The 27,225-nt window shown below is 46.2% G+C and overlaps 1 protein-coding gene across 3 annotated transcripts in view; it reads right to left on the reverse strand.

Moving 5' to 3' along the window:
- Nucleotides 1-1,972: 1,972 nt before the first annotated feature.
- Nucleotides 1,973-27,225, reverse strand: part of MPPED2 (metallophosphoesterase domain containing 2) — a 192,552-nt gene continuing 167,299 nt past the window's right edge. For all 3 annotated transcript variants that reach the window (XM_006119865.4, XM_006119864.4, XM_006119866.4), the window contains 3 exons: nucleotides 8,731-8,846; nucleotides 7,745-7,858; nucleotides 1,973-3,314 (listed from right to left, as the gene is read on the reverse strand). In XM_006119865.4, coding sequence (XP_006119927.1) covers nucleotides 3,196-3,314; nucleotides 7,745-7,858; nucleotides 8,731-8,846 — 349 coding nt within the window. In that variant the 3' untranslated portion in view covers nucleotides 1,973-3,195. The remainder of the gene's footprint in view (nucleotides 3,315-7,744; nucleotides 7,859-8,730; nucleotides 8,847-27,225) is intronic.

The raw sequence follows: 27,225 nt of genomic DNA on the forward strand, positions 1-27,225 counted from the left end.
GAAGTCTGAGAAGGGGGCTGATATGGCTGAGTGGCCGTATGTCAACTTAAGGGACCAAACTCAGTCTCGGTATAACCAAAGCCGACAGGTAGCTTTTTCTCTGAAGTCAAACAAGATTTGTTCTCTTTATTGAATTTCTGTGCCATAAAGAAACCAAATACAACAGCGGATTCCAAACCAGAGACAGACTGAACTTGTGGAGAAAAAAAGTTCCTGCTTCAGACTCTGAAAGTCACATAGGCCTAAGGCAGGAAAAATACTGAGGTGGAGCTTTTCAGATTTGGCTAGGGAATTCAGATGCCTAATCCTCCATACTTTTAACATACAATACACAGCTACGGCAAGTCAAGGCCTCTTAGTTTCTGGAGCACTCTGCTATAGCAGACTGGGGACATCAGCGACAGCTCAATTCAAAAAGGGACTTTATTACTGAATTAACTCTGTAAACAAAGTACTGTCATCACAAAACCCCAGGTTATATTGCTCTGGGTGCATCTTTTAGGGGTGCTGTGGTGCTTTGCATCACTTTAGAGAGACCCCCTGTTTTTTTCAGCAGGTCAGATTTATCTACAGGAAAGGGAAGAGCTTGGAAGCTGGGAATGGGACATTTTGGGCTCAGAGAAGTTCTGTGGTGCTGTTTGAGACTGTCGGATAAGCACATTGAAAATCAATAGAAGAGGTAGACATTAAAAAGGAACAAAATCAGTTCGGCACCACTTATCTGTACTAAAAATGCTCAGCAGCGAAAGAGGTTGACCTTTACAAAATCACAGGCAGGTTTAAAAGTTAATCTGCTGAGGTGACTGGGTGCAGTTCATGGCTCTCTTCAGCTAGTGTTTCAGGCTATAGCAGATTCATGAAGCTGACACTATATCTATTGCCATTTGAACATATATTTTCTCACTAGATATAACAACATTTTTCCTGTGGGACAACAGAGTGATGTCATGTCGCTCTGCGTCCACGGCCTCCTCTGCCCTCAGCAGTCCTGCCTCCTTCCCCCCCTCGGTGGCGTGGGTCAGGAGTCACGTGCCCTTTCCCCTCAAGGGCGGGGGGGCAGGAACCGCACACCCTCCCTGCATCCCCAGCCCTGTCACACATACCCTGGGCGAGACCCCACCCCCCCCAGCCTGCTCACTCATACCCCCCAACATGAGACCCTGCATGCCCAGCCCCCTCACTTGCCCCTTTCACGGAGACCCTGCACCCTCCCCTGTTCTTCCACCCTCCCGCCTGGCCAGACACCTACCCTCAGCTTGATCCTGCCCCCTCCCCCAGCCAAGACACCTACCCCCGGAAAGAGGGGGGTTAGCGAGAGTAGTGAGCAGGGGGCACAGCCCCCTTGTAAGAGCTAAAAGTTATTTAAAAATAGTGTTGTTTTATATTTATATTGCGATAGCTTTAGAGGCCATCAGGGTTGGGCCCCATGAAACTAGGCCTTGTACAGACCTGCATTAAATTACAATCGCTGCCTTACGGCACTCACATTCTTTGCAGGACTCTCCTGGAAGGGGTATGGTCTGCTGTAAATTCTGTGATCCTAGACTTGCAGAATAGGTCAAAACAAAATAAATATGCACTGTATTTCATCTAGGCCTATTGGTTTTTTAACCTGTGGTGGATGAACAACATAAAACACTCACAGCAGTAAAGTACTTATGAATAACTGAGGAGGTACAAAGGTTATTACATAATCAATTTTTCCATACACTGTCTGAAATACTGTCCTACAATCCTTAAACTGCACATAAACCCAGTTCACAATGAATTACACCTGAATACAAAATCTTCATCTAAAAGCTATGGAAAGATGGATGGCAGAGGAACGGAAGGAAAAGTCCACTGAGTGCTTTATCGACCCACCTACCATCCCATGAATGGGGAGCAATAAAAATTTATGAAAATGAGAATTTTTTACTTATTCCAATCAATGCCCATGGGATTGTTAATTCAAAGACTCCTTAACACCAAGTATTTAAAAATCTTGCAATTTTATTTGCATATAAAGGCCGCTAGATATATAATATCACAATAAATTTAAAGAAACAACTGCTTTTCTAAATTCCATTAACAAGGTAACATAAAACAGAACAAAGCTCAATAGCGTTTACAGTGGTAGAACAGAAATAACTATCTGCAACAATATTTTGTGCTAGCAAGATTGCATTTACACACAGTGCAAAATAAGGAAAAAAAAGGAATAAGACAATTCAAGAATATTTAAATATAAAGGACAACTAAGCCTTATTTTAGTTAGGCTTGATTGTATCCATTTGATTCTATACATGCCTGAACCTGCACAAAGATTTAACTCAAGCTCTTGAAGGTCTTGAGCACTTGGAAAATGTCACATCCTTCATAATTTAGATGTGCTGTACAGCATAATTTTGCAGTTGCTATACTTGCAATATTAAATTCCTAGTTATAATGCACAAAAAATACATATATATATAAATTCATATTTAAAAGGAGTCTGCATTTACATGTTTTTACTGCATGAAACACCTGCTCTTTGCAGCTTTCATCCCCATATTTTTAAAGCTAAAATAATTTAAAAAAACCCCAAACAATAAAAAGGCAGATAATCACATACAGGATGCAGCTATCTATATCAAACTTTAAAATAGGCAGAGATAAACAATTGTGAAGTCTGTTCACCCCTTGTTGCATATGACTGGTAACTACAGGACATGCAAACTCATCAAGGGACAAAGAGACCCTTAACTCATGTTTACGTTAATAAAAAAAGTGTAATAAAAATGTTTGTTGGGGGAAGGAGAGGGGAAGGTGACACCTTAACTAGAAAAAAATTACATTAAAAACTTTCAAACAATAACAGTTGTGCAAATTTGGTGTTTTTAAATGCTGCCTAAAAAGCTTACAATATAATATTAAAATAAGGTCTCTCACTTTTTAAAAGAAAGCTTGGCTGTCCTTTTGAGAATATTATAACAATTTTACACTGGCAAGTTCGAAAAAACAAAAAAATTTTGTTTTACAAATTCACAATGCTTTATCAATTTAAAATGGATGCTGCATTTCCAAAAAGCACAACCTCTATCTTTTTGTTTCCTTGTACCAGCAATTTACAAAAAACCCACGTAATTTTGGAAATAAACATGTAAGAGAATGTAACTTTTATAATTAGAAAATGGCAGTTTATAGACCTTCCCCACTTAACTGTGAAGTAGTGCTTCATGATCCTTGAGGGGTTGGAAGGTCAAATATAATTGGAGGATTGGTTGGTTGAAAGCTGACTGTACATGTTGAGGCGTTGATGTACGTTGTGTAACCGTCTGTCATAATGCCATAACCTGTAGGGAGAATGTGTCACACGCTTTATAATATAAACAAACGATGATGACCCAGTGCATTGCGCCTTTAGGCAGGTACATAAAAACCTGTTGTGAAAGCTATTTGGAATACAATTTAACAAATCCTGTCAAAATGTTATGCACTTTTGAAAGCTACCTCAAAGTTGCAATAAAAAAAACCCCATCATATCTGGAATGAGAAGAGAGTATTTTAAAATTTCAGTTTTATCGACCAGAAAGGCCTTTTGCTGTACTGCAACGGAACAAGTGCCAAATCCTCCTTTTCTTTCAGCTATGTAATCTCCTGTGGTTTGGCATGCTCCTACCCTGACAGGTTGTGAAGGACCAATCAGGAGAGAGAGCACAAGCCACTTTCCTTTTAGGCATTCAGGTCTGCAGACAACTCCTCAATGAGTTTGTCAGCTCGCGGGGTGTAGGGTTGGGTGTTCACACTGTTCTTGCTAAACCTCAGAAATCAAAGAACAGGCAAGAATATGTGCTTTCTGTAGCTTGTTTTCCTGGCAAGGGCAATGGATCTGACCAGCAATTCCAACCCAGGCCACAGAAACTGAGAGGCCAGCTAGAGGAGCTAAAGTGGCTGGGAGACTGGGCAAAGAGAAGGAGAAGAATGAGGCACTCCACAAATCTTAAAGCTGTGGCTGAACAGGCTTGGAGAATTCGACTGTCTGAACATCACAGCTGAAGATACATATAGACTGAATGGTTGTCTGAAAGTGCAAGTGTGGATGGAGTTCTAGTGATGGGCCAGGGGGCCAGATGTGGCCCCGGCTTGCCTGGATCCAGCCCCTGAGGCTCAGCATTGGGGAGCCCATGTTGGTGCTCCAGCCACCCACCTGCAGGGCTGGAGCAAGCAAAATATACTAGCCTGGGTCCCCCTAGGCTCCGGTGTACAAGGGGAAGGTGGGGAGTCTCCTTAGTCAGGGGCTTCTCACTTGTGTGCGGCCCCTGACTGATTTTTCTCTGGGTCAGCGGTCTCCGGCCCAAAAAAGGTTCCTCACCCCTGCTGTGTGGCTGCTACGCAGAACCCCTCCACAGAGGCTGGCCTCTCTTCTCTCGACTCAACCCAAGAGAGGCCTATGGTAATGAAAGAATGGGCTGTGAGTTGGTTCAAGCAGGGGAGGCTCTTGGAGATAGAGGTGAGCCAGATATAGGAATCCATACAAGAGGTGAGAGCAGTCCAAGAGCCTTTGAACACCTTGCAGGGCTCAGTGAAGAGGGAAAAGGGCTTTCTGATGATCTACATAAAAAACCAATAAGATATCACAGGCTTATGGATGTCCAAGGAAAGCCCACGGAGTTCTCCATCCTTACAGATAAGGCAGAAGTGGGCTAAAAATGTGAAGAGAGAAGATCTCGAACAAATGTGCAGCAAGCTGTTTTCTTAATGAAAAACACTGATGGGATAATCACCTGGCCTGGAGACCACAGGCTCTTCCAACCTGTGAATGAGTGATCACTGACTTCTGCCTTACTTCTCTAGCCTGTAGGAATGTAAGGGTAGATTCTCAATCCTACTCTAGCCTTAACTCCATACAAAGCATCGGGGACAGTGGGCTTGAATATTTTCCCTGTTCAGGCCTATTTCTGGCCTCCTATAGGGACATGAGGGGAAGTGGCTACAGTTCCTTGCAATCCTGCAATGGAGGGCAACAGAATAAATCCTCTGAGCCCATTATCTGCTTGCAGCTTTCAGGCTCTGTGTCACACTTCTCCTTCTCTCCCAAAGATGTTGATCGGGAGATGAAAATGAGTAACAGTCTCCAGAGATTTCTGAGGGAAGAGCAGGAGACTGGGGACCCTGCAGAGGAACAGTCTGCTGCAGGAATTTCTTTTGAGGAGAGCAGAGGCGTGATGAGTTCTGTTGAAATAGATGTTGGCCCCAAGAAAGAGGCTTTGTTTCTCTCTCTCTCCAAAAAAAAAAGCATATTGGGTGGGGGAGTAAAAGTATAACCCTGTAAACAGTCAACTGGTATCGGATACAGTTCACGGTTAGTTGCAGGCTCCTGCCCCACTCCTGGGGAGCCAGCTGCCACCCTGCCCTGCTGGGTCTGTATCAGGGGCAGCAACCAGCTCCCTGGGAGCAGGGCTGAGGTGGGAACAAAGCATGCCGGGAACCAGTTTCCAGCGTGCACCGGCTCCCAGGGAGCTCACTGCTGCTCCGCACTGTGAGTGCATGTAACTGCGTAGATATTCAGCAGTTACACGGTTACCCAATTACACTCATTTTAACATCCCTAGTCTGAAAACTCCTTTGATTTACTTCCTCCTCTCTGTTCTCCTGGGATACCTGTTCAAATCTAATTCCCACTGGGAGGATTGGGGAGCTGCTAAAGCACTGCTTGGCAGGACTTCTCAGGACTGCTGACGGACTGGACGAGATGGACAGGGCATTGTCAGAACCATTCTTCTGAGTCAAGGGCAAAGCAAGCTTTACCTTTGCTGGCTGTCATGGCTCTCTGGCTGGCCCCGAAAAATGGTGCTCCAAGATGACGCTACTTTTCTTATGGAGGGGCAGGAAAAGACACACGAAACTGGAGACAGAGCAGGAAGGGCATGGCACTATATATTTTGCTCTTGACTGGTCCCTCTCAGAAAACAGGAACTTCTCAGTGTTAGTACTATCAGGCCAGACCTTATGAAGAATATTTTTCCTTTTGCAATGTGATATAATACTGACCACTGCTGCGTGAAAGTTAGCACAAAATGTGTGTTTCCACAATTGCTGTGGTCTGCCTGTATCAATTTGTTTATTTAAGTTGGCTATTCTGAGTTAGATCACTTTTGTAGTGGGAAAATACTTTTTCTAAAAATAAAATCAATTGACCCACTGCAGAATTTTGCCCCAGATACTTGGGTGCAATTCCTACAGACTTCAATGAAGATGGGAGCATGCAATCTGAGAGTGGAATTTGGTCTGAATTAATTGTGCCTTAACTCAAACTCCAAGAACAATTCAGAACAAATCTTCCTCGATTTGCTGTAGCACTCCTTTATCTTCAGCATTAGTCAACTAAGCAAAATGTGGATCTTTGTTTAGGGCCCTTGAATACTCAAATAAGTCGCTTTTCATGCTTGAAGAGTGTATTGCCATCTTACTTACAAGATTTAAATGTAAGGTCTGCACAAGACTCCAGTGGGGTTTTTTATAATGATCTTGTGTGCTAAGACGCCTTTGCTTTCCCTTAGCTTAGCATTATTACTGTAGAGAGTTTGATTACTTTCAGCTTACCATGTCCTACAAAAAGCTATAGGCAATTTGCATGTTCTAGTAAGAAACCTTCTTGTATTCACTTATCATTAATATCTGAGCATTAATATTTATAGAAAATGTCCAATCCTTTCCTAGATTGCATTAGAGTATGGTTATTCATGCCACTATAGTTAAGGTCATGTCAGTGTTTCTGTTATAAACTCCTTATTTACAGGACTTTATAACCCAGGCATAAAAATTCATTGTGTAAACTCATGAGGGCTCTGGAAAATCAACAATGGCAGGCAAGTAAGCTGTCTTTTCTTTTATGAAGTTCTCCAACTCTGTGAGCCTATAGAGAGCTTAATTAGAGTCAATGGCAAAATCTCCAGGGGGGGAAATATAAAGCACTTAGTGCGTAATTTTTAGTCATAAGGTCACAAAGTCTTTCTCTCTTTCTCCCAGGCTGGACTCCTAGTATTTGTCTCACTGGAACATGAAAGCTACAAAGTGTACTAAATATTTTAAAACCTCCAAAATGTATTTATTTAATCTTTTATTCCCTCCCATCTCCACAAAATGAGCTTATTGTTCTGAAGTTTTACACACTGCCTGCCTGGTGTGAGATAAAAAATGGGGCAATATCTTCTGAAAAAGATTTTCTGAGGCTCACATAACTTGAAAGATTACACCTCACGAAATGTATTGCAGAATGACTTCAAAATTGAAAACTGCGGTAATTCCCTTTCCTCCCCTCCTGATTTATGACACAATCTGCCCTCCCTTCTCACTCAGTACATGGGGGAAGAGTAGTAACTTGATACAGCAAGCTTTCTCCAAATACCACTTCCTCTTTTCTAGCTCCTTTTGTTGGCTCCTATACTTGGAGTAACTGGGACGGTCTTGTGGTTTGGTCAGACAAATTTCAAATTGCTGTTTATTCTTTTGCATAAAAATAATCTAGCACAGCTTAATTTTGCAAGGTACAAATGCGGATAGCACATGTGTGGTTAAAATACGAATACCTCGGGTTAGATTATGATGTCTCCATTTGGACACACAGAAGCGAATTTCTGAAGATCTCACTGAATTTTCCCATTCTATTTTACTATGCCATAATAAATGGAAAACCCACATCTGGTACTAAGTACCACGGAAATCGACTGGTATCCCCTTTGAGGATTCTCAGACTGAACGAGGGAACACAACTATTCCTTACCTTCATGAATTCCACCAAAAACATGGAGTTTGGGCCTTACTCGCCTTTGCACAGTGTTCAACAGTTCTACACAGCCAACTCTCTGCAGCTCCTTTGGAACCCAGTCTCGAAAACCTAAGGGCAAAATGCAATCAATACTCTTAATATTCTCTATTCAAGTAAGATTTCATTTAGAGTTTCAGGAAGCCATAATTCACAGGAGGTTTATTACGTTATCTGTAACCCTAACCTCTCCATTAAAGAACACAATAGCTTTTAAGAAACTTCACATTCTCACTTTGTCTTCCTTAGGTTCTTAAGATGTTTTTCCTCTTTCCTTTCCCCTGCCCTCCACCCAATTAACATTTTCTGAATGTGATCTGAGAGCACTCAGGTTCTGCTCTCAATACATCCACTCATCTTGCACTGCACTAAATGGGTGTCGTTTGAACGAATAGGAGACAACAGAATTTTGGTCCTTAATTTTTAATACCAAAGAGCTATTGTAAAATGTTGGTGTGTGGTCAACTTGTTTAATGAAGCAAATACTTTAAGGGTACAGAAAAGTACTACTGTATACACTTGACCAAGTAAAAGGTTGGCATAAACATTATGTTCTAGTGGTGGTGGTTGGGAGCGACGACCAATCTTTCAAAATGTTTTGAGTCAGCTTCTGAGAATTCTAGACCCTTGTGGAAGTGTTGTTTGTCAGACAAAGGCTAGTTTTTAAAATAAAAGATCCAACTCCAATGGCTGTGAAGTTTAGATACACCTTTGATTTTCTTTGGCTTCATTAAATCAGGATAATGAATTCATATAATACCTAGAAGCCCAGCATAATTGCTGTGTTTAATCATATCTGGGTTTTCTTTTTTAATTCACAGTTTTGTATTGAAAATACAACTGTACCCCTTAAAGCATTAATAGATTTGCTTGCGCTAAAAATGCATTCTGTGTACAAAACCACACAAAACTAACCCTAACCCTAACCCTAACCCTTCACTTACCAAGAGGAGGTCCATGTGTCATTAGTATATCAATGCCCTCGGGGATAAGGTTCCACTTGTCCAGCAAAGACTGACCTCTGGGTAGGTTAAAGCCCCATCCATTAAACCATGGTGTCCTTTTGGGGAAGAATAAGGTAAACAGAGTCAGTCTGATACAGCAATATTTTCTGTCTTTGGAATTTCAAAACTGCAATTTTTTTCTGTACAGGTTTGGTCATTTCTATTGACTTTTTAAGATCACTCATGGACAAAATAGCATCCGTCTTTGGAAGGGGCTGTTCCCAAAATAAATGCTTTAAGTTTAAAAAAAAGTGCCCAGTTTGGACCTGTGGATGTTAAATTTAGATTTATTAACTAATCGAATAGTCGATGGGATTGACTAGTCGATAAGAGCACTTCCGCCTTTGAACTGTAGCAAGAGCACTGCCAGACTCTAGCTACAGTTCAAAAGCAGAAGCCCAGAAGGGAGCGCGGGGCCAGTGGGGGACTGTCCCCACACTCCCTGCAGGACTCGGCTTTTGTAATATACATGAGTCCCTGCATAGCTCTTGTACATTTCAAAGGAAGCCCTGCGCTCCCTGCACTGCTTCTGCTTTTGAAATGTAAAAGGATGTACAAGACCCTTGCCGGGGATCTTGTATATTGCAAAAGCAGAAGCAGCGTGAGCAGAGACTGCTTTGGTCCCTGCTTGCACTGTTTCCCACTGTGCCTCTACCTCCCGTGTCCCCCCGGAGATGGTGCTGGGGGGGAACCAACTTTTAAGCCAGCTTCCCCCAGCACCGGCTCCTGCTCCCCCCCCCCCCCCCCCCGCTGCCTCTCACTGATAAGCTTATGCTTATCAGATAATTGACTAGTCGCTTACATCCCTATTTGGATCCAGATTAGGATCCTATTTTTTCCTATAGTTTCAAGGGTAATTTGACTCCAAGCCCTGGGTTTACTCATCATAAAGAAAGGAAATAGTTATGTTCAGATGTAGATCTTTGAGAGATGCCCACTACAGGAGTTTTGGGCGTAGGGTTTTTCTTTAATTTAAAATAAGTGCCTAGACAAAATCAAAATGCAGTTTTGGAGCAGAAAAAGAACCACCACCTACAGTACAGGAAACCCTAATGGGTGATGGGAACACAGAAAAGTTGTACCTTTTTTGTGGCAATGGTCAGAGCCCTTTATAGTATATCATGACTGTACAGGTTGAACCTCTAATCCAGCACCCTTGGGACCTGACAGGTGCCGAACCAGAGAATTTGCCGATAACATCCAGCTGCATTACCAACACTTCCACTGCTTACTGGGTTCTTAGAAGTCATTTAGGGGTAAACTAGAGCGGAAAGCTCATGATACCATCTACATGTTTTATTAGTCTCTAAGGTGCCGCAAGACTATTTGTTGTGTTTTTAAGTTTTTCCAGCCCAGAACAGTGAGTGTTAGGACTTGTGGCTGTAAATAAACAAACTTTATAGAACTGTGGGAAAGTTGGCCACACTTCTGATAAGTGGACATTCAGATAACTAAAATCATGCCGGACCACAGATGTTGCTGGACCCGAGAGTGCTGGACTAGAAAAGTGCAGCCTGTAAAATAGTAAATTTCTCAAACTAAAAACACTATAAGATGATCATCACTGTATCTTACTCATGGATTGTGAAGTAACACCACACAAACATGAAAGGTAAACTTACAAAGAAATTACACTCTTAAAAATACCTTAAATGAGTGTTTAATTGTGGGAGGGGGAGAATGAGGCCCTTGAGTTTTCCCCATCATAGTTACAGGAGTCTATCTATAGAAGCTATCTGATTGAGAGACACTCTTTTTATGAGGCTGAAAGGAACTATAATATTTGACAAAAATGTTTTTTCCTTGTAAGTGTTGCCATAAAACGAGAAAGCAAAATTGAGTAGTTCTGATGTGGAAATATAAAAGCTGTTATCAGGTATGAAATGCAAGATAAAAATTATATCCTTACCTCTTTTGTAATAACCTAAGATGATGTTAGCAAACAAAGAAATTTCAAAATCATCACTTGCTCTTCTACAATTATGTAATTTCATGTGGCTTGGGCACTTAAACTAGTCAGTTTTACATTCTATCAGAGATCTGGGATGCAAGCAGCTAGCAAAGCAAGTTTAGATACTCCATGGCTGTGTCTACACTGGCACCCTTTTCCAGAAAAGGGATGCTAATGAGACACTTCGGAATTGCAAATTCCGCGGGAAATTTAAATATCCCCCCCGGTATTTGCATGAACATGGCTGCCGCTTTTTTCCGGCTCGGGGTTTTGCCGGAGAAAACGCCAGTCTAGACGGGATCTTGCGGAAAATAAGCCCTTTTCCAGAAGATCCCTTATTCCTACTTGAAGTATTAAACTGGTGATTGGCATTCAGAACAACAGGTTTCCCTGGAAGGTGCATGGTTGTGCAGGTGCACACCAAAAAGTTCAGTCCCGCCCATCCCCTCAGCAGAGCTGCTCCTGGGGGCAGGGCTGTGTAACGGCCACTGGTGCTGGAGCCTGGGCAGCAGTACTAAAAATAACTCCGCAGCCCTGGCTCTAGTCTCGGCACACGGCCTGCTTCCCTGAGAGCTCCGAGGAGCAGAGACAGGCAGCCACAGCTTCAGCCCTCAGCCCTGTGGGAAGGAGGCAGCAGCGTGCTGGTAGCTGGGTTTGGCCTAGCTTTCTTCTCCAGGAGACCCAAGGGGCCTGCGCTGCGCACCACGGCCACCTCTCTGAGCGTGCTGGGGCCACCCTCCTCCCTGCATTCCCTTGTGTCCCAGCCCCTCCATGTGGCCCTGCTTTCCCCTGTACTGGTCTCCACCCTGCCTCTTACCCTCATCTTCCAGCCACCCCCCTCATCCCCTCACTAGAATTGGCAGCTTGGTGGTGACAGCCTCGGTCTTTCAGCCCCTTCTCCAGCACCCTGCGCCAGGGACCTACGGTTCGGTGCCTGAAGCCAGTTCTGAGGGGTGAATGGATCCCCAGGCTCCGTGACTCCACCAGCCCAGAGGGAGAGCGGGAGCTGCCAGCAAGCCCCGGCCTTCCAGCGCATCCTTTTGTTCCCCTAGCCAGAAGTTTGTGCGCCGAGACCCGTTCATCCACTCAGCTGCCCCATGTGCGGGGACTGGAGCTGGGCCACAGTGCAGCTCCTCTTGAACTGGGGCCAGGGTACTAAAAATAGCACTGAGGCTCTGGCTCCAGCCCAGGCACATGGGGGAGCCATGCACCACGCAGTCCTGCAGTGGCACCAGGGGGCTAGACAAGGTTGAAGGATGCAAGTGTCAGGAAGGTGAGGAAAAACTAAAGGGAAGGTGGGGGTGAGGAGAGGGAGGGTATGTCTACACTACAAAGTTAGTTCGAACTAACTTTCATAGGCGCTACACTAGCGCTCCGCTAGTTCGTATTTAATTCGAACTAACAGAGCGCTTAGTTCGAACTAGGAAAACCTCCTTTTACGAGGATTAAGCCTAGTTCGAACTAGGTAGTTCGAATTAAGGGGTGTGTAGCCCCTTAATTCGAACTAGTGGGAGGCTAGCCCTCCCCAGGTTTCCCTGGTGGCCACTCTGGCCAACACCAGGGAAACTCTTCTGCCCCCCTCCCGGCCCCGGATCCCTTAAAGGGGCACGGGCTGGCTACAGTGCCCGTGCCAGGTGCAAGCCTGCTGGCACCCAGCCAGCAGACCCTGCACCTGGCACGGATCGAGCCACCCACCCAATGCCCCCCAGCCCTCCCCCTCTTCCCAGGACCAGGCTGGCGGCTCCCAGGAGCTTGCCCGGGACCGCAAGAGGCGGGCACCCGCCTGGGCTAGTGCGGACATCGTGGACCTCGTCCACGATCTCCGCACTAGGCACAGGAAAGTGGCCGTATAGGGCAGGAGAGCTGCCAGTCTGGCCACCCAGGAGCAGGTGTGCAAGAGAATCAAGGGAGTCCAGTGAGACCCCCGACCCTGAGCCCTGAGCTTACAATGGCCGTCCTGGGTCAGACCAAAGGTCCATCTAACCCAGTAGCCTGTCTGCCGACAGCGGCCAACCCTAGGGACCCTGGAGGGGATGGACCAAAGACAGTGACCAAGCCATTTGTCTCGTGCCATCCCTCTCCAGCCTTCCACAAGCCTTGGGCAGGGACACCACTCCTACCCCCTGGCTAATACCACTCCATGGACCCAGCCTCCATGACTTGATCTCACTTCCCTTTAAACTCTGTTCTAGTTCTAGCCTTCACAGCCTCCTGCAGCAAGGAGTTCCACAGGTTGACTCTTTGCTTTGTGAAGAACAACTTTCTGTTACTAGTTTGAAGCCTGCTACCCATTCCTTTCCTTTGGTGTCCTCTAGTCCTTCTTTATGGGAACTAATGAAGAACTTTTCTGTATGCACCCTCTCCACCCCACTCATGCTTTTAGAGACCTCTATCCTGTCTGCCCTCCGTCTCCTCTTTTCTAAGCTGAAAAGTCCCAGTCTCTTTAGTCTCTCTTCATATGGGACCTGTTCCCAACCCCTGATCATTTTAGTTGCCCTCCCCTCTCCCAGCTTCTCTCTTCCCCTCTCCCACCTCCCTTTCCCAGTCTCCCCTAGTTTTGTTCAATAAAGACAGATTCCATTTTGGAAGACACGTTATCTTTATTTTGTAGATCAAGAAGAGGGGCTAGGGAAGGGTAAGTGGAAGGAGGTGAGGGAGAAATGGGGCACGAGCCCCCGATGGGGAGGACTGGGCTGGCTCTGCGGGCTTCTGGGGGTGGAAGCTCTCCTGCAGCCCCCCAATTGCTCCCTCTCCCCAGATGGCAGCCTACGGCAAGTGCAGCCGGGCTGATGGCCGAGTGGTGTGATGTGCCCAGTGTGGGTAGTCTGGGCAATCCAAGCCAGGACTGCTTTGCAAGCGGGGCACCCCTGAGAACTGTCTGTCTGGGGTGGGGGTCGGGACCTTTAAGCACAGCCCTTGGCTAGCTTGAGAAAGCATCTCCACGCTCTAAGTTCTTCTCTGATGCCCTGCCGGCACTGCTTCCGGCCATCCTTAAGCCCGGTTCAGGGTCCACTTAATGTGGACATGCTAGTTCGAATTAGCAAAATGCTAATTCGAACTAGTTTTTTAGTCTGGATCCGTTAGTTCGAATTAGCTTAGTTTGAATTAACTAATTTGAACTAAGTTAGTTCGAATTAACGTTGTAGTGTAGACGTACCCGAAGGGACTTGTGCTGAGGGGAGAGGAGGTGGACAGGGCAGGAGAAGAAAGGGGAAGGCACCAACAGGCAGGGTGGACGAGAAACAAATGCCAAGGGGCCATGAAGGGAAAGGGCAGAAGTAGCGGGGGTGGGAGGAATGGGATGGTGTCAGTGAGGGCAGGACGGGAGGGGACAGGGTGATGCTGGAAGAAGAGAGGGGAGGGGCAATGGGTGCAAGAGGAAGGAAGAGGGGAGGAGTGGGTGCCAGGGGAAGATGGGCTGAAAGGAGGGGTGGGCATGAGGAAGGCGGAGGGTTGGAGCAAGTCATATGAGAGGGCGCAGAGGGGTGTCAAGAGAACTGCGACAGAGGGGGATGAGTGAGTGGGCGCCGGGGAGGAAAAGGGTAAAGGGGGGCAGGTGTTGGAAAGGCAGGGGCAGTGAGGGAAGGGGGAGGCACCAGGAGGATTCAGGAATAAGGGAAGGTGCAGGAGCCAGGGGGATTGTGGGGATGAAGCAGAAGAGCAGAAACAGGGAGGGGAAGGAAGGGGCTGACTCCAGAGGGCAGAGGAGAGAGGCGGGGCAGGGGAGTAAAGGGAGAGGGAGGGGAGCTAGAGGAGGGGTGGGTACAGGGGAGAAGGGAAGGACTGGTGTAGGGGCAGGTGCAGGGCTCAGAGACGATGGGGAGGTGGGGCAGGTCCCAGGACAGAAGAGGAGAGTGAGGGGTGGGGGGCAGCAGGTACCAGGGGAGCAGATGGGGTGAGGGGAGGATGGGACACATGGCAGCAGAGGGGAAAAGGGAAAGAGTTATAACTTGGGTGCCACACACCCGAACAAGCACACAATATTGGTGCACAGGGCAAAACTCACACCGGTCATGGACAGAAAATCTTACAGGAACACTTGTTCAATCTACTGTATGTGAAATGGAAGGTTCTTCAGTCATATAGGGTATGTCTAGACTACATGGCTCCGTTGACGGAGCCATGTAAACTAGTTTACCCGGCATAGTCAATGAAGCGGGAATTTAAATAATCCCCGCTTCATTAAAATAAAAATGGCTACCGTGCTGTGTTGACAATCAGCTGATCTGGCACAGCACGGCAGTCTAGCCGCAGATTGGTCGACAAGGGAAGCCTTTGTCGACCGCTCCCTTATGCCTCATGAAACGAGGTTTACAGGAGAGGTCGACAAAGGCTTCCCTTGTTGACCAATCTGCAGCTAGACTGCCGTGCTGTGCCGGATCAGCTGATTGTCGGCACAGTGCAGCGGCCATTTTTATTTTAATACAGCGGGGATTATTTAAATCCCCGCTTCATTGACTATGTCGGGTAAACTAGTTTACATGGCTCCGTCGACGGAGCCATGTAGTCTAGACATACCCATAAAGAAGATTCCCGTATAAGACTTTGGGGAACCTGTATAGATATCAGATTCACTGAAAGAAGCAATGTATAGCGTTACAGTAGACAGACCACTCTTCATCATGTGAGTAGTCCCCAATACAAATATGAAAAGAAAATGTGTAGTTCCATGTAGGACTGAATCCTGCACCTGTTGAAGTCAGAGACAAAATTCCCATGAATGTCAGCAGGGTTCAGTAGGTGAAGGCTGAATTTGGATTGTAGTTTGTGTTTCTGAACTCTGTCATGCCAGAAATTTGTTTTTGCTATTTATTCTTTCCCACTGCAGTGAAGTTTAGTTTCTTGCTCACTGGTGGCTGAAACAAACAGTTAAATTAGCCACCAACTTTTCCTTTCTTCTAATACTTAGTTTGTAGCATATGCAGATTACTACGTTTCTCAGAGTTCCATTTGAAAATTAAAACAAATTTGGCTAAATTGTCAACTAATTAACAAACTGCAGTCAAACTCTACTATGACAAACCACACATACAATGGGGGAGGAAGGGTGTTTGAATTTGTTACTATCAATTCATGATTCTTTACTCTGTTCTCATGTTTCTCATGCAACGGGCATTGTAGGGATACCACAGTTAAACCTGAAATGTGAAAGCACAGCTGTTATCTTACTGGAGCTCTTTGGAGAATTATACATGCAATAAGCCTAGATTGTGTGCAGTGATTTTCGTTCTTTAGCAGTGTGGGGAGAGAAGGAAGTGGATCAGAGTTCCAATGTAGTCTGCATTCACCAAAGACTTAATAATTAGCTGTGACTAAAAGGCACCACATGGGAACTAACTTGTAAAACAATTTCTCACAAACCTCAGTAGTGTTGTGTGTGCCTCGTATACAGAGTAAAACATTCCTCACTAACACACTAAACATTTTCATAAGCAATTAATAAATATGCTATATGAGGGTGACAGAAAGAATTCCTACGATGAGAGAGATTTAACTGTGATTTCTGGTGAAGCTATTTCAGCTTGAGTTTACTAAAGCTTGTGCATATTCTTGTGCCTTCACTAAGTATAGTTATTCACTGCTGCCTCAGGTTTTTACAGAGGACTGAAACTTGATAGAAACACACAGAAAAATGGGTTTCTGATACAGAGTCTGGTTTAGGAGGAGATCACAAGAAAGGTAAATCCGTATTTTTGTACCATGCTGTGTTGTGGTGCAGGCAGAATGAAGTTGATGTACTGTGAATCCCTTGAGTGGATCAATGAATAGCTGTTTATCCCCAACAAACTTGAAACATATTGGCTACGTCTAGACTGGCCACAAATTCCGGAAAAGGGATGCAAATCAGGTAAGTCAGCATAGGGAAATCCGCGGGGGATTTAAATATCCCCTGCGGATTTAAATAAACATGTCCGCCGCTTTTTTTTATTCAAGTAGGAATAAGAGATCCTCCGGAAAAGGGCTTTATTCCGGAGGATCGCACCAGTCTAGGCGCTTTTTTTCCGGCTCTTCCCCAAGCCGGAAAAAAAGCGGCGGACATGTTTATTTAAATCCGCGGGGGATATTTAAATCCCCCGCGGATTTCCCGATGCTGACTTACCTGATTTGCATCCCTTTTCCGGAATTTGTGGCCAGTCTAGACGTAGCCGTACAGTGAGTAAGAGACAATCTTATATGACCCCTAGTCCAGCCTTTGAGTGCCCCATATTCCCTACTGGAAATATTTACAGTTTTTTCTATTGCTTGCTAAATTTTTGCATTACTAAAAAGCAAGATCTAGTCAAACTGCTTTTAAATAATTGTACTAAGAAGAAAATTAACTTGTACCTATAGTTACCACAATCTGTACAATGTTCCTAGGCTGATTACTTGTTAAAAGAATCTTCCTTAGATGGTGGAGGAACACAATTTTTTTGCTTTTTAAAGATTTCCATCACTTTTCCTTAGAAAAGCTTTTGGTATTGTGAAGCACCAGGCAAAGTTGATACTCAACGTTGCTTAGGGCACATATGCACTGCGAGGAAGACTGATACTTCGGAGGTTGATCTTCCAGTGTTCAATTTAGCAGGTCTGGTAAGAACCCACTAAATCACACACTCTGGGTGCCCCCTTCAACCTCGGAACTGCCTAACAGTTGCGAGGAATCAGGGAAGTTGAGGAAGAGTTTCTCCTGTGGACCTCCTGCTGTGAGGCCACCCCAGAAAATCGATGCAAGGCATGTCAACTTCAGCTATGCAATTCATGTAGTTGGAGTCGCGTATCTTACATCAATTTTCTCCACCGGTGTAGACTTGCCTTAGTCAGTAGTATGGATGATTAGACCCTTGACAAATCTGTAAGAGTGGGTACCAAGTGAAAGTGATTGGATGGCTCCTGGAAATACTAATGGTATACTTGATTTTTACAACATTTTCAAGACAAGAATGTAATTAGACTGCTGAGTAATATCATCCCTGAAGCTCAAACCTTGAGGAAAACACAGGGATTGGTAATCTGACAATACAAGTGATTTTGTCTTCGTATTTGCTGAACCTGAACAAACCGTAACCACCCCCTACACAATGCATGGAATTAGTCTGATGTGCAGGATATGAGGGACCAATGTTATGTCCAAGAGAACCTAATTTAACTACTACTGGCTAGACTCATACTGCACTTCACAGCATCTTTCACATGCCATGAAACTGTCATGATCATTCTTGATCTCTGGCTCACCTGACAGCTCAACCCTCCCATGACTGCAAAACTTCCTTATCATTTAGAAATAGCAGTTAGACTGGCACCAGATGTGTCACACTGAATATCCAGATGAAAAGCAGACAGCTGGCCAATTTTTCTCTCCTTAACTCTTGACATCGATGCAGAAAGTCCCAGCTCTCCCCACAGATACTCGGCAATTTGGAAGCTATTTTTTCTGCAATTAAAAAGTTGCTTTGCACTAGGTGGTAAAACCCCTAGTTTTAAATTCCCCTCCCCATAAAGGCAAGAGGGAGGGGAATTTTAACCTTAATGATGAGACTTACATCCCCTTGCAGGGATATGTGAAATCTGCCTAAGAAAGAAAACAATCCTCTCTGCTGCAGAAAGGTAGCACGAGGTTTGTTTCTCACCAGATCTCTTTTTCCACAATGATTTGTGTGTATTTTTTAATACATTTACACAATGCAAATTGTGCAGTGATGATACACAAATTTAGAGGATAGAATCCCAGGAACAAAATCATCACAAGAGAAAACATGGGTGGCAAGCCAATGGCAAATTGAAGCATGAGAGGATATAAAAATTGCTTTTCTTTCTGGAGGTTTTAGAAGTTTAAAAGACAGCATTCACGTTCCCTTTTATCTTTTTTCTGCCCAAAGGCTCACTGAAATCAAACAAATAAAAAAGTACACACAAAATGTCACAATCTTTAGAGCCCTGCAAATCCACGGATATCCACTTTATATCTGCGGGTATCCATATGTGGATGCAGATATCTGTTTCCCACTTCTGCGGATTTGATTGTAGATACAAATTTGCATCCATGCAGGGCTCTAACAATCTGATCTTCTTCTCATAGCAGTTTTACAGAGTGGTAAATCCACTGATTTCAGTAAAGTTCTCCTAATTTAAACACTTACACAGCAAGGAACAGAGAATCAGCACTTTGTTGTTTATGCAATACTATGTGGTCTTGATTTAAAAAAAACACACTATTCAATCTTGCAGAAACCAGACATTTTGCCCTTACTCCAAGGAGCAAATAGCTCAAGGAGCAAAAATCTCAGGACATGTCTGCACTAGAAACATAAATCAACTGTAATTACTGCACACTACCCTCCTTCTGTCAATGGTGCGCAACCTCCTCAGGACTGCTTCCATGAACTTAAGAGGGGCAGTGAGAGGGAGCTGAGGGCCTGAGCTGTCAGTTCCACATTCAGTTTTCCGCTGGAAGTCTGGCTGCCCCCAAGCTCTTAGCTTCTTTCTGCAACTGGGCTCCTGGCTGCGCGCTTCATGTTTGGAGGCCAGCTGCTGGTGGTGAACTGGGAGCCATGGGGCAGCTGCCAGCTTCCACTTGTCTGGCTCCTCCCTCTGAGCTGGGCTATGCCCACCAGCTCCCAGCCAGGCTGTGCTCCAGACATCCAGCAGTTGCCCCAAAGCTACGAGCTCCCTCTCAGAGCCCAGAAGCTGCCCTGAGGCGCCCTACTGGGAGCCGCCTGGACTCCAGGGAATGATAGAACAGCCAGGCTCCCAGTGGCAAGGGGAGCCTTTGGGCAGTACCAAGGCTCAGTGGGGAACCTCTCTGGACAGTGGCTCAGCAGGGAGCTGAAGGACAGCTGGGTCTCAGCAGGGTGGGCAGAAAGCCCAGTAAGCAGCCAGACTCTAGCTCAGGGCTACTCAACATCGGGCCTGCGGGTGGGGTCCTTTGAACATGGCCTCCACAAGGGCGAGGCATCTCCCAATGGGGTGAGCACTGAAAGACACAAGTGGACGGGCTGGCTGGAACAGACCGGTACAGGGTGTCAGTGTTTCTAGCCCCCAGGGAGGAGGTGTCAGGATCATCGAGGCACTGTGGGAAGTGCTGGCTCCTTAGCCTTGTGGGCAGAGCCTGAGAGGTGCTGACTGGCTCTCACTGGCCACGTTTGGGTCCAGCGCCATGGGTGGGCAGCCCTGCCTCCGTCCTGCAAGAGCGACGGACTCCCGCGTGGGACGTCAGCCCTGCTGGGAATCCAGGACAGGGCTCCTAGGCACCTGACCTTTTTTGCTTCTTTTGTCCAACCTGACTTGCCCAGCCCACCGCAGGTTGGAGTGCTCTGGCTTGGAAACTTTTCTGAGTAAAATCATTCCAAGAAACGCACAACCCGAAGCTTCAAGCTAAACATCCTAAACACTGGCACACCATTTTCTTTTTAAAAGTGATCATTAAAAGTGCTGTCAGATGGGTGGAAATTCAGTAACTATTGCATTTTATTAATAGCAGCAGAACTGACTTAAATGGGGCCTGCTTGTTGTGTAGGCTTGCCTTAATCGTATTCATGCCTGTCAGTGTGAAAGAAGCTATTTGCATATATATTTGCATGTATATGCAACTACTCTTAGGTTGCGGCCATCGGCATGTGTTGTATCATTGTGGCCCCTGGGGCTTCCAAAGTTGAGTAGCCCTGATCGAGCTGGAGACCCATTCGGCATGGGGCCGTGAAATTGACAAGAATGATAGCCAACAGCCAATGTAAGTAATGTGGCATTTATACAGACACTGCATCACCCTAATTCCACTGTCAGACATTTCTTGTGGAGATAGTTATGTCAGTGTAGTAGGACACTTACATTGGCATGTGCACTGCGATAATTAGTTGCTGTAAGCTGCCTAACAGTGTACTGTAGGCCAAGTCTATGTCTGTTTTCTTTTTAAAGGCCAATTGTTGGGGAACTGCTTAATATCCATCTCCAGAGGAGACAGTGACACACCAGTAATAACGATGGGCTCTTTATTTTGGTCAGCACTTAGCATGAATGCACCAACCTCTGAGATTGCTAAGGAAGATGAGAGTAGTTCCATTTGTAGAATGGAAATGACAGAGCACTAAACAGGTGTTTCCAGAAGCATTCACTTACAAAACTGCCCCATAAATGACTCCTGAAAGTACCTATTTCAGTTTTGCATTTAAGGCCAGAAAGTGTCCTGAACTGAACAGACAGCAAAGGGAAGACGTGACCTTTATGCACAACAAAGAAGAGTCTTTCAATAAAGAACATGCAGCTCATAAATGTTTGCTAAAGAGGAAGAGCACATGTGATCTTCTCCATTTAATGAAACAAACAGAGAGTGCCTTGTGGAAGCACAGAAAATTGTTGAAGAGGAGGGTGGGGTGTGTTTGTGGCATAAGCAAAACAAAGTAAGTGGGGGAAATGGTATAAAATGGATTAAATGCATTTTTAAAAGCCATCGATAAATTACAGGGTAAGAGGTGCTGTAATTTTAAAGTCTTTTAACTCTGGAATTTAGCTCCATGGAACCCAATTTTGATTAAGCTCTTTCTTATAGCAAACATCAGGACATTATTGGATAATAGATACTGAAGTGGGCAATAAATAAGAGTCAGCGTGTGAAAATCATAAAGGATAAATGTAGTGTATTTCTCACAGTTGGTTGTCATAAGGATAGTCTTGTGACATAAGCACGGGTCTGAGAATCAGGTGACGGGATGGGCAAAATATGGCCCCTGGGCCACATCTGGCCTGCTGTGGACCAGCAGGACCCTCTGGCTGCCACGGCCCCACTTGACATTCAAAGAGGCCAGCAGGGATGTAAAATCCTGTTTAACTGGTTAATCAGTTAAACGTTATGTTTAACTGGTAAACTGATTAAGGGAGGTAAATTGGGGGGCTTGCCCTGACTACGGCGCACCTATACCATGGACAGGGGCTGCTTGGGCTGGGCAGGAGTGACCCTGCCCGCAGTGGGCCCCACAGAGCTGCACGAGCCCCCTGCTCATGGCAGGCATGGAGCTGCTCCAGCCCACACCAGTTAACCAGGACTGGTGAGCCTCACCCGTTAAGGGTGTAGCTCACCGGTTAACCACTCACATCCCTAGTGGCCAGCTACTGAGAGCAGACAGTAGGACTCTATTCAGTATGCCTTTGGTGGAGGGGGGGAGCCGCCATATATTGCCCCCACATCCTGCACTCTCTTCACAGCCTCCCATTGGACAGAAATCAGTCAGTTGGCGTTGCAAGGGCAGTGCTTGCAGGTGCATGCAGCATGCAGATTCATTGCCTCCTTTCTCTCATGGCCTGTGCCACACAAATACACTCGTGCTGCCCCCAGCAGCCGGCTACTTTGGGTGGTGTGTGTGGCCACAGCAGCCAGGGAACCTGCCTCTGGGTCCTGCTAAGTCCGTGGCTGAGAGCCGGCTATGGTAAGCGCCTCCCAGTCAGAGCCTGCACCTGGCACTCCCTTTCCAGGTCACAACCCCGTCCTGCACCCAAAGCCTCTGCACCCTGCCCCAAGTCTCAACTCCTTCCTGCAGCCAAACTCCCTACTAGAACCCACACCTCAGTCCTTTCCCAGAGCTCTCTCCTGCACCCAAACTCCATCCCAGACTCGTACCTCTCCATTTTAATCATAGAAAAGTACAGCCCGACAACATACCAAATTCTTGGACTGGTCCCCCATTGAAAATTATTGCCCACCCCTGTTCTAGTTCCTGATTTGCTGCAGACCTCCTGTGTGATTCTGGGGAGTCGCTTATGCCTCATTTTAGGAACATGAGGCACTGAGAGGATAACGAGTCTGACACTAACTCAGCAAAGTGTTGTGAGGTTTAATCCTTTAGGATGGCACTATCCTTTGTTTGCAAATCACTTTGAGCAGTTCATGCCAACACTAAGGATGTGATGAGGCGGATAACTGACTAATTGTGTAGTTGATTCAATTTGTATCGACTACATCAGCGTTTCCCAAAGTGTGGACAACGGCCCAATACCGGTCCTTTGAAAAAAAATACCGGTCCTTAGAAAATTTATTGCACACGATCCTATTAATTTGTGCGACAGGGTAGCAGCACTCCGTATTGCCGAGCGCGGCAGCATGGCTCTCTTGGGAGAGAGCCTGCCACCGTGGCATCTCTGCCAGGCATGATCCCGGGTGGCGGGGTTAGATTCAGCGGGTGCTAGGACCAAGGGAGAAGGCCAGGTGCCGTGTACACCAATGGAGAATGCCCGGTGCTGGACGCAGCCAGGGGAGCGGGTGCTGGCTGATAAAGCAGCCGGGATTGGGGCCAGGAGGGGGGCAGAACAACTCGTCGGGCATTGTGCACACTGACGCAGAATGCCTGGTGCCAGGGGAACCAGTGCTGGCTGATAAAGTGGCCGGGATTGGGGATTGGGGCTGGGAGGGGGGGGACAACCCTCCAGACAGGTAGGGCCAATGACCCAATTTATTTACATATTCATCATTTGCTTAATGAATATGCAAATAAATGTTACCGGTCCTCCAAAAGCTTGTGAAAGGGCTTACTGGTCCCCAGTATCAAAAAGACTGGGAACCACTGGACTACATGATTAGTTGATAAGAGAAGGCGCTCTGTCCCGGCACATGCTGGTCCAGGAGCTATCCTTGCTGAGGCTCTGCCGTTAAAACATAGTAGAAGCTGGGTGTGCAGTAATAGGAGCTTGGGGACATGAGCCGGGACAGAGCCAGGAACACTGCAGCTCTGCATTTAAAATGTAATAAGAGCTGAGTGGCAGTTCTGGAACAGCATGAACCAGGACTGAGCCAGGTTTGATCAGTCCTGGCTTGCGCCGGGTCCAGCAGCCTCTGCCCATGGCCAGCTCAGGCCACTGTAAACAAGGGCTGCTTCTGTCCCCCTGCCCCACTTGCTGCCTCTGATACAGAGGCAGTGGGAAGCAAATACAAATACGTATAACCCAGATACATGAAAATCTCTAATGCAGTCAGGCAAAGCGTGATGTTATGCACAATACAGAAGACTGCAAAATACCAAGTGCTTTGGCATGCAGTCCTGTTCAGTCAGTGTTATACCTTTCTTTCAGTCAACTGGCCCAAATTCTTTCCTCTCTGGCTCTCAACACAAAGGCAGTGTGAAAATGCCCTGGGATCCACCCTACCTATCAGCCTCCAACTGAACTGTTCTTACTTAAGAACATCTGAGGAAGTGGGTTGTGCCCACGAAAGCTCAAGATACCATCTACGTTTTGTTAGTCTTTAAGGTGCTACATGGGTTTTTAGTTTTTCCTATTCTTACTTAAGTAATATTAGCAAGCAGTTCAGCTGAATTAGATTTGTTTTTGTGGGGGCAAGGGGATGGGATGGATAACTCCAGAAAAGCTTCAGCCAACAGCCTCTCACCCAGTTGAACATGCTGACCTGGTGGCAGACAGGAACTGGTCCTATTTCTTGGTTAAAGACAAGGCAGTCTGTTTCAAGCCATGCCCTTTCATGAGGGACAGGGAGGGCAGGAGCTGTGTGTATAGGTCACTATTCTGGCCCTCTTTCACTTAGGGATTCCCTTATAACAGGAAAATCCTTAACTAGTCAACTAAACTAGGTTTAATTGCCAGATTTAATTATGATTTGCACTGCCAGAGAGCGACATGGCTGATTTAATTGGATTAAGCTGTTTTTCAATTTTTAGGATCCTGTAATGAGACATGACTTATTTAATTTTGGAAGTAGATAGCGTACATGTGATTGCTACTTTCTGCAATTCCTGACAGTACTTTGCACGTAGCGTTAGGTCCAATGTTTCAAAACTGGAGGCACGCAACTGCGCACACAAAAACGTGTGTACGCAATTTGTGCACATTTACCTGTGGAATCACAAAAATTGTTCATGTGCAGAGTTTAGATAACCCCCTGCATCCAACCATAGCTGCTTATCAGTAGCTCCTCAGCCTGTGTATGGTCAGTGGAGTCCTTGGTCGAAGGCTTAAGAATGAAGCCTTTAGAAATGGAATCAGTGAGTAACGGGTATTTAAAAGGGAAACAGCTCTCAACAGCATCTTTATCGTACAAAGGAACCGGAGTGTGTTTGATTTTTTTCTAAAAGCTAACTAATAACTGCACTACACAATTCTATTTGTCACTGGCCTAGACCATCTAGTGTCAGGGCTCTCATTTAAGGACAGACCTAGAGCTCCTTACAGTCCTTTGCATGAATGGCAAAGATTTGTGTAATGGGGAATTCCTCACACGTTCTCAGACAGTTTCCTTCTCCCTCCTGGCTATCTCCCAACAGAGCTTTGACTTTCTCCCTTCTTGGAGTCCCGCCTTTCACTCTGATTCTTCAAAAGACATTTTCTTTCATTACTGAAGATCTTTTTCAGGGCTGTGCTTCATCTGCTGTAGGGCCTCAAACTACTGCCGTCTGCGCTCTTGTTCTTTGCCCTTCAGTACTAGAAGCCATGCATCTCGCTGGAGAAGCACCACCATGTAACAGAAAAAACGGTTACTTCCCTCTTGTAACAGTTGTTCTTCAAGATGTGTTGCTCATGTCCATTCCATGTAGAAGTGTGTGTGCCGGGTGGACGCATTGTCGGAAAGTTTTCCCCTTAGCAGTACCTGTTGGGTCAGCAGGCAAGCTCCCTGGAGTGGCACTGCTATATCGTTTCATATATACCCCTGCTGTCTCTTCACCCCCTCAGTTCCTTCTTACTAGATTACTCCAAAGAAGGGGAGGCAGGTGGGATTCGGAATGGACAAGAGCAACACATCTCGAAGAACAAGAATTACGGGAGGCAAGTAACCATTTTCTCTTTTTTGATTGCTCATGTCCATTCCACGTAGGTGACTCCAAAGCAGAAACCATGGAGGTGGGGTCCGAGCCTTAACCCTCCATGGAACGGAGAACTGCCCTACCAAGGGCTGCATCCTCCCTGGCCTGGTGGGCCAACGCGTAATAATTGGCAACGGTGTGGACCAAGGACCAGGTGGCTGCCCTGCAGATTTCCAGTATAAGCACCTGAGCCACAAAGGCAGTGAAGGAGGATCGGGCCCTGGTGGAGTGGGCTGTCAAAGAAGGGGCTGGCACCCCCGCCAGGTCATAACACACCCTGATACAGGAAGTGCTTCATGAAGAGATCGTTTGGGCCGAGACCTGTTGACCTTTCTGCCTCTCGGCAACTGCCACAAGTAACTGTGGAGACTTATGGAAGGCTTTTGTTCTTTCTAAATAAAAGGTTAAGGCCCTCCTAACATTCAGCATGTGTAAGGACTGTTCTTTATTGGAGGCATGAGGCTGGGGTCAAACACTGGAAGGAAAATGTCCCTAGAAACATGAAACTGGGACACTACCTTGGGCAGAAAAGCCAAGTGAGGGCGGAGCCGGACCTTATCTTTGAAGAAGATGGTGGGTAGAAGGAGAGAGCTCTAAGCTCTGACACCTGCCTGGCAGATGTGATAGCTACCAAAAACGACAGGTGAAATAGTGAACATGTTGCCATAGACTCAAAGGGGGGCGGCAGTAAGCTTGGTCAAAACATGGTTGAGACCCCAAGGAAGCACAAGTTTCTAGACATGCATGTAAAGCTTGTCCAGACCTCTCAGAAACCGGTGAAGCATGGGGTCTGCGAAAAGCCTCTTGCCCCGGGAATCTGAGTGAAAAGCGGAAACAGCTGTTAGGTGTATCCTGATGGAAGAAGAGGACAGTCCTTGGATCCATCAAGGAGGTAGTCCAGAACCTACAGATCTGGGGCGTCGATGGGAGAAAAGCCCTGCTGAGCAGCCCAGATAGAGAAACCCTAGGAGCTGATTCCATCAATGCCGAGTGCCCCGATTTGAGGGCGCACCTTTGGTACCTTGACGGGAGACATGCCCCTGCTAGGTCTCCACTTCTCCTGAGGCACAGGAGACTGTGACTGGTGTTGAGGTCTTCCTGGTACAGGAGAGGTGCGCGAATGGCTGGGTGCCTCACACAGTGAGCCCGGAGCATTCTGGATCGCCAGTGAAGAGTCCAACACTGGTGCCGGATGAAGAGCCGCCTCCATCAGAAGAACCTTCAAGCAGGCCTCTCTCTACCACTTGGTCTGCAGCTTGAAGCCCCTGCAAATCTTATACGAGTCCAAGAGATGAGCTTCACTGAGGCATTTTAAACAGGCCTCATGAGGCTCTCCACAGGGCATGGGCTTCTGCCATTTCATGCAGGGCTTGGAGCCTTGGGGCCCAGGTATGCCCCGCACAAGGCACCGCAGACACGAAGTGAGCCCCTAGCTAAGTAACAGCTGTGTACACTAAATAAGAACAACTATTTACACCAGGTAAGAATTATTCACAGTAAAAAACTAATGAAGAAACACAAGAACTACTAAGTTGCGCATGCAGAGCAAGAGCAAATCATGTTCTGACAACCGTCACAGGTGGTAAGAAGGAACCGAGGCGATGGAGGACCAGCAGGGGTATGCATGTGCCGACATAGCGGTGTTGCCCTAAGGGGCTGCCCTGCTGGCCCAACAGATACTGGTGAGGGAAAAACTTTCTGATGATG

Source organism: Pelodiscus sinensis, chromosome 4 (assembly GCF_049634645.1).
Source record: "Pelodiscus sinensis isolate JC-2024 chromosome 4, ASM4963464v1, whole genome shotgun sequence".
NCBI classification, from domain to species: Eukaryota; Metazoa; Chordata; order Testudines; family Trionychidae; genus Pelodiscus; species Pelodiscus sinensis.